This window comes from Phyllobates terribilis, unplaced genomic scaffold (genome assembly GCF_046119375.1).
Source record: "Phyllobates terribilis strain yellow unplaced genomic scaffold, ASM4611937v1 Scaffold_3__8_contigs__length_932513732, whole genome shotgun sequence".
Lineage (NCBI taxonomy): Eukaryota > Metazoa > Chordata > Amphibia > Anura > Dendrobatidae > Phyllobates > Phyllobates terribilis.
In genome coordinates, this window is record NW_027362763.1 from 370,323,472 (window position 1) to 370,332,856 (window position 9,385).

At 43.7% G+C, this 9,385-nt stretch overlaps 1 protein-coding gene across 2 annotated transcripts in view; it reads right to left on the bottom strand.

Annotated features, from left to right (window-relative positions):
* Window positions 1-9,146, bottom strand: part of CSMD1 (CUB and Sushi multiple domains 1) — a 2,980,041-nt gene extending 2,970,895 nt beyond the window's left edge. For both annotated transcript variants that reach the window (XM_073675393.1, XM_073675394.1), the window contains exon 1: window positions 8,308-9,146. In XM_073675393.1, coding sequence (XP_073531494.1) covers window positions 8,308-8,395 — 88 coding nt within the window. In that variant the 5' untranslated portion in view covers window positions 8,396-9,146. The remainder of the gene's footprint in view (window positions 1-8,307) is intronic.
* Window positions 9,147-9,385: the final 239 nt, after the last annotated feature.

The following is a 9,385-nucleotide window of genomic DNA, read 5'->3' on the forward strand; positions in this document are numbered from 1 at the left end:
CAAAGATAGTCTACTAAACACCCTTCTGATTGACGCAGCCCACCAGTTTTAAAGATATAGTAGTGAAGATTTTCTTGCTGTTAACTGTATAATTCCAGTATTCTGACAGATGTGTTAACAAGATGAGCAGATATTCATAATGAAAAATGCATGTTCTGTCATTTGTATGTATTTTCCAATGAATCTCTGCTTCTATACCTCAGTTAACCTCTATTTAGCATAAGCAGTATCTCTGATACCTTCTTTCTTCGGTGTTAGTTTCATGCATAATAACTTCAGATGTGCAGCTTGCATTTACAATGAGTAAGATCTTGTTCTTGAAAGCACAGATAGTATTAAAATACCAGATGAAGCGTTACAATACATATGGTGAGGTCAAGGGGTAACTATGTAGTCTCATAAATCGATACATTATTGAGTCATGCATGTGCTAAGCAATAGTTGGATATAGCTATATGTTCCCACAAAGTACAATGTACAGTATAGTAGATTCGGTTTGCTTATGCACAGAACAGTGACAGTGAAATATGAAGACTTCTAAATTCCATATACACCACAGCTTATGAATTCAAAATGTGTGTAAATGCCAAGTTTCAAATCCATCATGTCTGGGTTTATTAAAGTATGTAAGGATTTATGCTAAAACCTGCAAGCTAGTGCTTGAAACGTTCCAGCATCAGATCTGCTGCAGGTGCCCAGATTTACCAAAGCCTTCATCCTGAGCATGAAGCTAGGAGGCATACTACTAAAATCAGGTCAGCCAGTGCAACACACCTGAGACTTCACCGTTGACCATTTCACTTCTAAGACATCCATATGAAATGAAACAGAGAAAAGCCTAAATGAAATAGATTTCCGACTGGTTATATTAAGGTTGAATAAACAGCAGAGCCTGAATTATTCACTCTACAGAGCATAGTATATACGTTCAAGAACTTTATACTCCAAAGACAGACATTGCCTTATAAGTCTTGTGTTTAGTATATTTTTCTTTAATTGTCACACACAACTGTTGAGGGAAATGGACAGAAATCCCAAAAGACTACAATATAACCTAGAAAACAAATTGAACCATAATAGTCACGCTTGTGTATAGCTCTCACAGATTTATGGAATGGATTCTTTACAGAGTTCATATTTAATGGCCCTAGTGACCACTATGCTCTTTAATAATGTTCTCCAACTTCTTGTGCTACTACAGATCCAGTCTATGCTTGCTGAAAGATATTGCTTTACAACAGTTACAGATGAATATTCTATAAATCTTGATTTTACTTCTCATGTAGAAATGGTATTTTCAGTCCAAGTGTGATCCGGCAAAACATCGAATCGCACTCGGACCAATGTTATTCGATTGGGAAGTGTACATGTCTGATTTTTTCCTAGGACCAAGAAAAAATCACAGCATGTACAAATTGCATCCTATATTCGGATTCACTCAGCCATGCACATCAATGAGTCCGTGAAAAAAATCAGACCACACTCGGATGCCATCGGAGTGCGGTCCGATTTTCATGGATTGACAGAATGGAGAAGATGGAGAATTTTTTTCTTCCATCTTCTACTCTTCTGAGAAAATTGGATAACACTGTGGGCTCACTGATCAAACTCTGACAAGAGTTTGATCAGAGTGTGAATAGCAAAATCGGCCCGATTCTGTCGGATGAGACAAAATACGATGGTGTGACCCTAGCCTTATACTATAACTTACACATCAATCTAATTCACACCAAAATTACAATGGACAAGTCCTTTAATAGTAGAGGAATGAGATATAAATTTAGATAAACTGACATTTTAACCCCTTCCCGACCCGTGTCACACCGTTTGTGACATGGAAAACAGTTCGTTCCCGACCCATGTCACAGCGTCTGTGACATGGAGGGAAAGACCCCCTGCAGCGCCTGCGAGCGGGGTCGCTCAGGTGTCACAGTTGCTACTGCAACTGGACATCCTGAAGTCGACCCCCCGGGGGGTGGATTAACCCCCCCGTGCCTGGGACCCCTCCGATTGGCTGTTTCATTTTCACTTTTAATGAAACTGCCAATCGGTATGAATTAAATATTTCACCAATGAAAATTGGTGTAATATTTAAATCTGGGCATGGCCTGATGCTTACAGCATCAGCCATTGGCTGGGGGGAGTGTCACCTCTGTCCCCCCCTCCCCCCAGATCTGATTGGGGGGCTAGCGTCACATGGATACTAGCCCCAATGAGATGTGGAGGGAGTTTTTAATGATGGCCGCAACTGCCCGTCCATGGATCGGGTGCCGGCCGTTGTGGACCCTCTGCTGCTGCCTCCTGTGGACCCTCAGCTGCTGCCCCCCCGTGGACCCTCTGCAGCTGCCCCCCCGTGGATCGCCTGCTGCCGCCGCTGATCGCCTGCTGCCGCCGCTGATCTGCATCAGGTAGTATTGCCCCCGCTCCCCCCCGACCCCCCCTCCACTCCACCCTGCCCCCCCCTCCACCCCCGACCCCCCCTCCACTTTCATACCTGCACCCCGACCTCCGCTCCCTCTGCTCCCTCTCCCACGTCTTCATCCACCGGCTGCTGCTCTCCTTCTGACAGCCGGTGGACTGTGATCACAGCAGCAGCAGGCTCAGTGTAAATGCCCTGCTCCTGTGATCAAACCCACCATCCCCCAGTCCCAGTGATATCACCCCCCACCTCCCAATAATCACCCCTCCCCCAGTGTTCACCCCCCCTGTCCCCAGTGTTCACCCCCCCTGTCCCCAGTGTTCACCCCCCCTGTCCCCAGTGTTCACCCCCCCTGTCCCCAGTGTTCACCCCCCTGTCCCCAGTGTTCACCCCCCCTGACCCCAGTGTTCACCCCCCCAGTGTTCACCCCCCCTGTCCCCAGTGTTCACTCCCCATCCCCAGTGTGCACCCCCCCATCCCAGTGATCATCCCCCCCCCCGCAAACCCAGTGATCACCCCCCTTGCTGCTGCCGGCTCCTGCCCCAGTGATCACCCCCCTTGCTGCTGCCGGCTCCTGCCCCAGTGATCACCCCCCTTGCTACTGCCGGCTCCTGCCCCAGTGATCACCCCCCTTGCTGCAGCTGCTGGCTCCTCCATCTCTTCAGCCCCCCCCCTACGCCTGACAGCCCCGTACGCCTGACAGCCCCCGTACACCTGACAGCCCCCCTACGCCTGACAGCCCCCCTACGCCTGACAGCCCCCCTACGCCTGACAGCCCCCCTACGCCTGACAGCCCCCTACGCCTGACAGCCCCCTACGCCTGACAGCCCCCACACGTGACTGCAGAAGGTTACACCAAGCACACACACACACACACGTACACTCACACTATAATAAAGTTTCTATTTTTTTTTTTTTACACACGCACACAGCACACAAAATGTCCCGCCCGTCCCACTCATCCCAGTCTAGGGCGTACTCAGCTTAGTAGGCTATGTCAGGTTGGTGTGTGTGTTGTAGTGTGTGTGTGTGTGTGTGGTGTATACACTACAATATACCACACCGCACACCAACCTGACATACACTACACAATGGTGTCCACTAACAAATTGGAACCATGTTGCGTTTGGAGAGTCCCTGTGTGCCCAAACATTGGAGCTCCCCAACAAGTGACCCCATTTTGGAAACTAGACCCCCCAAGGCACCTATCTAGATGCATAGTGAGCACTTGAAACCCCCAGGTGCTTCACAAATTGATTCATAAAAATGAAAAAGTGGAAAAAAAAACACTTTTTTATTTTTACGGATTAATTTGTGAAGGACCTGGGGGTTCCAAGTGCTCACTATGCATCTAGATAGGTGCCTTGGGGGGTCTAGTTTCCAAAATGGGGTCACTTGTGGGGGAGCTCCAATGTTTGGCCACACAGCGGCTCTCCAAACGCAACATGGTGTCTTCTAACAATTTGAGCCGACAATTTGTTAGCGGACACCATGTTGCTTTTGGAGAGCCGCTGTGTGCCCAAACATTGGAGCTCCCCAACAAGTGACCCCATTTTGGAAACTAGACCCCCCAAGGCACCTATCTAGATGCATAGTGAGCACTTGGAACCCCCAGGTGCTTCACAAATTGATTCATAAAAATGAAAAAGTGGAAAAAAAAACACTTTTTTATTTTTACGGATTAATTTGTGAAGGACCTGGGGGTTCCAAGTGCTCACTATGCATCTAGATAGGTGCCTTGGGGGGTCTAGTTTCCAAAATGGGGTCACTTGTGGGGGAGCTCCAATGTTTGGCCACACAGCGGCTCTCCAAACGCAACATGGTGTCTTCTAACAATTTGAGCCGACAATTTGTTAGCGGACACCATGTTGCTTTTGGAGAGCCGCTGTGTGCCCAAACATTGGAGCTCCCCCACAAGTGACCCCATTTTGGAAACTAGACCCCCCAAGGCACCTATCTAGATGCATAGTGAGCACTTGGAACCCCCAGGTGCTTCACAAATTGATTCATAAAAATGAAAAAGTGGAAAAAAAAACACTTTTTTATTTTTACAGATTAATTTGTGAATGACCTGGGGGTTCCAAGTGCTCACTGTGCATCTAGATAGGTGCCTTGGGGGGTCTAGTTTCCAAAATGGGGTCACTTGTGGGGGAGCTCCAATGTTTGGCCACACAGCGGCTCTCCAAACGCGACATGGTGTCCGCTAACAAATTGAATGGAAAATCGGCTCAAATTGTTAGCGGACACCATGTTGCGTTTGGAGAGCCCCTAATGTGCCTAAACAGTGGAGCTCCCCCACAAGTGACCCCACTTTGGAAACTAGACCCCCCAAGGCACCTATCTAGATGCATAGTGAGCACTTGGAACCCCCAGGTGCTTCACAAAATGATCTGTGAAAACAAAAAAGTACTTTTTTTTTCACAAAAATTTTCTTTTAGCCTAAATTTTTTAATTTTCACATGGGTAACAGGATAAAATGCATCCTAAAATGTATTGGTCAATTTCTCCTGAGTACACTGATACCTCATATGTGGTCGTAAACCACTGTTTGGGCACATGACAGGGCTCAGAAGAGAAGGAGCGCAATTTGACTTTTGGAGCTAATTTTCCATTCAAAAAGTAAAATGGCGCTCCTTCCCTTCTGAGCCCTGCCGTGTGCCCAAACAGTGGTTTATGACCACATATGAGGTATCAGTGTACTAAGGAGAAATTGACCAACAAATTTTAGGATGCATTTTATCCTGTTACCCATGTGAAAATTAAAAAATTTAGGCTAAAATAAAATTTTTGTTAGAAAAATAAAAATGTTCATTTTTTTCTTCCATGTGGCTTTAGTTCCTGTGATGCACCTGAAGGGTTAATAATCTTCTTGAATGTAGTTTTGAGTAGCTTGAGGGGTGCAGTTTTTGGAATGGTGTCACTTTTGGGTGTTTTCTGTCATGTACACCCCTCAAAGGGACTTCAAATGTGATGTGGTCACTAAAAAAAATGGCTTTGCAAATTTTGCTGGAAAAAAGAAAATTTGCTGATGAACTTTGAACCCTTCTAACTTCCTACCCAAAATTTTTTTTTTTTCAAAAATTGTGCTGATGTAAAGTAGACATGTGGGAAATGTTATTTATTAACTATTTTGTGTCACATCACTCTCTAGTTTAGCAGAATAAAAATTCAAAATTTGAAAATTGCAAAATTTTAAAAATTTTTCCCATATTTTTGATTTTTTCACAAATAAACGCAAATATTATCGACCTAAATTTAATACTAACATGAAGCCCAATATGTCACGAAAAAACAATCTCAGAATCGCTAGGATCCGTTGAAGTGTTCCAGAGTTTTTACTTCGTAAAGGGACACTGGTCAGAATTGACAAAAATGCCAAGGTCTTTAGGGTCAAAATAGGCTGGGTCCTGAAGGGGTTAACCTTAAAATCTATGACATCCACCTTCAAATACACAAAATAAAGTCTGAACTGAACTTATAAAATTACTGTAGGGGGAAGGAGAGAGCGAGAGAGAGGAACAGAAGGAACATTTGAGAAGAAAAGCCCACACACAGCCACGCACACACACAGCATGTCTACTGCATCTACAGGCTACACACGAATTGCTCAGTCTGGAGATGTATTCAGAGCTTGCACAGAGAACATCACACACTTCCTCCTGCTTCTTCATTACCAGATCAGATTGCAAGGTCGCCTTCAGCATAAACCATGTAAACAAGCGGTAATAATGAGTCTATCTATATCATCTATATTTTATTTCTGAGCACATTGTAATATACAGCCTACACATCATCAACGTTCATAGATACACATATGAATTGAGTTACATTATTTACTTAGGAAGGACATCTTGTACAAAAGACATAGTCATGTTCTGGATATTCACACTGTACTTTAGATCTTCATTAATAAAAATGAAAATTAAGTGACTCTGGGATGTAGATTTATGGTAAGGAAAGGTGTTTTTCATGTAAAGAATAGCATTAGTAATATAAATAATCAGCCATGTAGACCAAGGTTGTGCACTAACTAGAGGCTGATGTTTAGACATGGTGTACAAATAAAGGTCAATGCAATAGTCCATATAAGTATATTGTGCACACAACTATGACTCTGAGATCCTGGTAGGGCATCACACCTCATAGCCAGAAGTGATATATTAAGATGTGTATACACTTGAATAGAAAATTCATATTTTCTAAATGTGTACATATGCCTTTTAGCAAGGTTATTAAAAGAAGGGATTGCAATGCTTAATTTTGCAAAGAAAGCTTTGAATATGAGCTCCCCTTTAGTATTATTATCATAATCTGGTAATTTAATAAATCTCTATGGCAATACCATGTAAAGGATAAAACAATTGAATAGCCAACACTTTTCCCATTGGTTCAAGGAACTTTAGACACACTTATTTAGGACTAGAGCCCAGCCAGTGTAGTAATAGCATTACACCTTTGTATCTCACTCCATGGCACAATGTATATAACAAAGTGTAGCAACTGCATAAAAATAGAAGCCTAATTCATGTAAAGAGCCAATACATCAAAAGTTAAGCCTACTTTTGACTAATGAAAAGGAAAGAAACTAAGAAACATGGACAAAAATGTAAGTAGGAGATAAGATATCGATGTTGTACTGTGTTTTGGAATATTGTAACTATTCTATTTCCACTCAATACCATACAGCAAGTCATTAATGGTGGCAACTTGTTACAATAAATTATCTGGTGGAGATTGATTACTGAGTAAAACATCATAGGATCTGTGCAATAAATCTCCCTATAAGGTGGATGCAGACACTGGTACAGTAAATGATATATGACTACATCCCATTTTTCTCTAGGCTCCTAAGTATATTACTGTTTAGTGCACTGCCCTGGAGTTATCACATCCTTTATCACACTGTGTAAAGATAGATCACCAAGAAACCCTTTTATAAAAAAAAACAGCATTGCCATTGTGCAGATCCCCATCTATTCCAAACATCTAAAAGTCTACTTCTTGGATTTGAGGGCTATCACTTCAGCTATCCTATATCACCCAAAATATAAGCCATTACATCTTTCCCTTCATGTAAAGCGGTATTGCCAGGATCCAGATTCACTTCAGATTGATACAAAAGTCTGCTGCTTCTTACTTGCAACCTACTAACTTGAGGGTCACCACCTAATCTATCTAGTGTAACCACATCCTTCATCACACAATACAATGATCATCAATGCATCATCTTAGTATCTATCGTTGGTGAGATCCTCACAGGTTCATATGTAATGCATACAGCTAAAAGGTCTGCCATGTAACCCAATAATATAGGACTTGAGGGTCACCTCTTTACCTATCTGGTGTAACCACATCCTTCATTACACAATGCAATGATCATCAATACATCAACTAAGTATCCATCATTAGTGAGATCTTCACAGGTTCCTATGTAATGCATACAGCTAAAAGGTCTGCCTTGTAACCCAACACTATAGGACTTGAGGGTCACCTCTTTACCTATCTGGGGTAACCATATCCTTCATAACACAATGCAATGATGATCAATACATCATCTAAATATCCATCATTGGTGAGATCCTCACAGGTTCCTATGTAACCCATGCAGCTAAAAAGTCTGCCCTGTAATCCACTAATGGGGAGCTGGGGGGCTAGCACCTTAGCCATATGGAGTTAGCACATCATTTATCACACAATGCATAGATCTCCATATTAACCTCTTCTTGAATTGCCGGCATCCAGGCTCAAGTCTGTTCCTTGCAGCTAAAAGCTCTGGATTCACTATGTCTAACTTAGGGGGCTTCCACCTCAGCCATCCAGTGGCCACACTGGTTGATCAGCAGTACAAGAAGCTCCTGACACAAGTAAGTAACAGGCATAAATCTTACCCCTAGCTGCAGTGAGGAATCCTATGCACACAAACAGCAGATACTTCAATGTCCCCAGCGCAGTCATGTCTCTGTAGTCTCCACACATCCACACGGATTCCTCAACGATATTTCACCGTTCTCCAGATTGATCACCAATACAATCAAATAGCCAGAAAATGGAGAAGTGATCCAGGTTATGACGCCCCCTGAAGTTGCCTCTCATGTCATCATGAAGATTCAGACGAGCCTCTGCAGGAGAGCAAGCAGCAGCAGCAAGAGACACCTTCCTGGTGAGGTCCAAGCGGTGGGAGAAGCTGGGGGTTACTGGTGCTGAACGGACAGCGACTCAGGCAGTGGGAATACAGTCAGGTCTGATCCACAGCAAGGAAGGAGGATCGTGGCTGGAGAACAGAGATCGCAGCAGACACTACACTGTACAGAGCAGGCAGCAGAAGGAGCTGGACTCAACCATCACTGAGCACAAAGAGGGGAAAGAGACTGAAGCTGCACAGAGACCTCCCTAGCACCAGTCTCCTTCCATCTACAGGAGGAAAACCCCACATACTAGACATGTAGATGATGGAAGGCAGGCAGCTTGCACTAGGTTCCTTCACATGACATCATTGGGAGATGCAGCAGTAACAATCCCTATAGCATCAAATGCTCAATCTGCAAGAGTTAAACTTTCAGCCAACTTGCAGTCCATAAGATGTGCTCCGTCCAGGCAGTGTGTGTCTGGGAAGAGATGCAGAAGGAGCTGAGGAATAAGCACACTGTATGATTCCCCTCTCAGCAGCCTGTGCTGTTTCTAGGCGTTCTGCTGGTAGCTGCTTGCTTTTTCCTTCTCATTGCTATAGGACTGTTGCAGTGATCTCAGCACAAGTCTGGAGATCACATAATGAATCCTAATTAAAGTGATCTCTTGTTCTATGGCCCTTTACGAAAAAAAATAAGATAGATCTTGAAGGATAGCCAGGAATATAAAGGACATTGGAACCTTATTAAGTGTCTGGATAGTTCATTTACAGTTCTTGATCAGGACAAATTGACCCTCTTTTTTTATATAGAAGCGAAGAACTGATGTCTCCTTGAGACA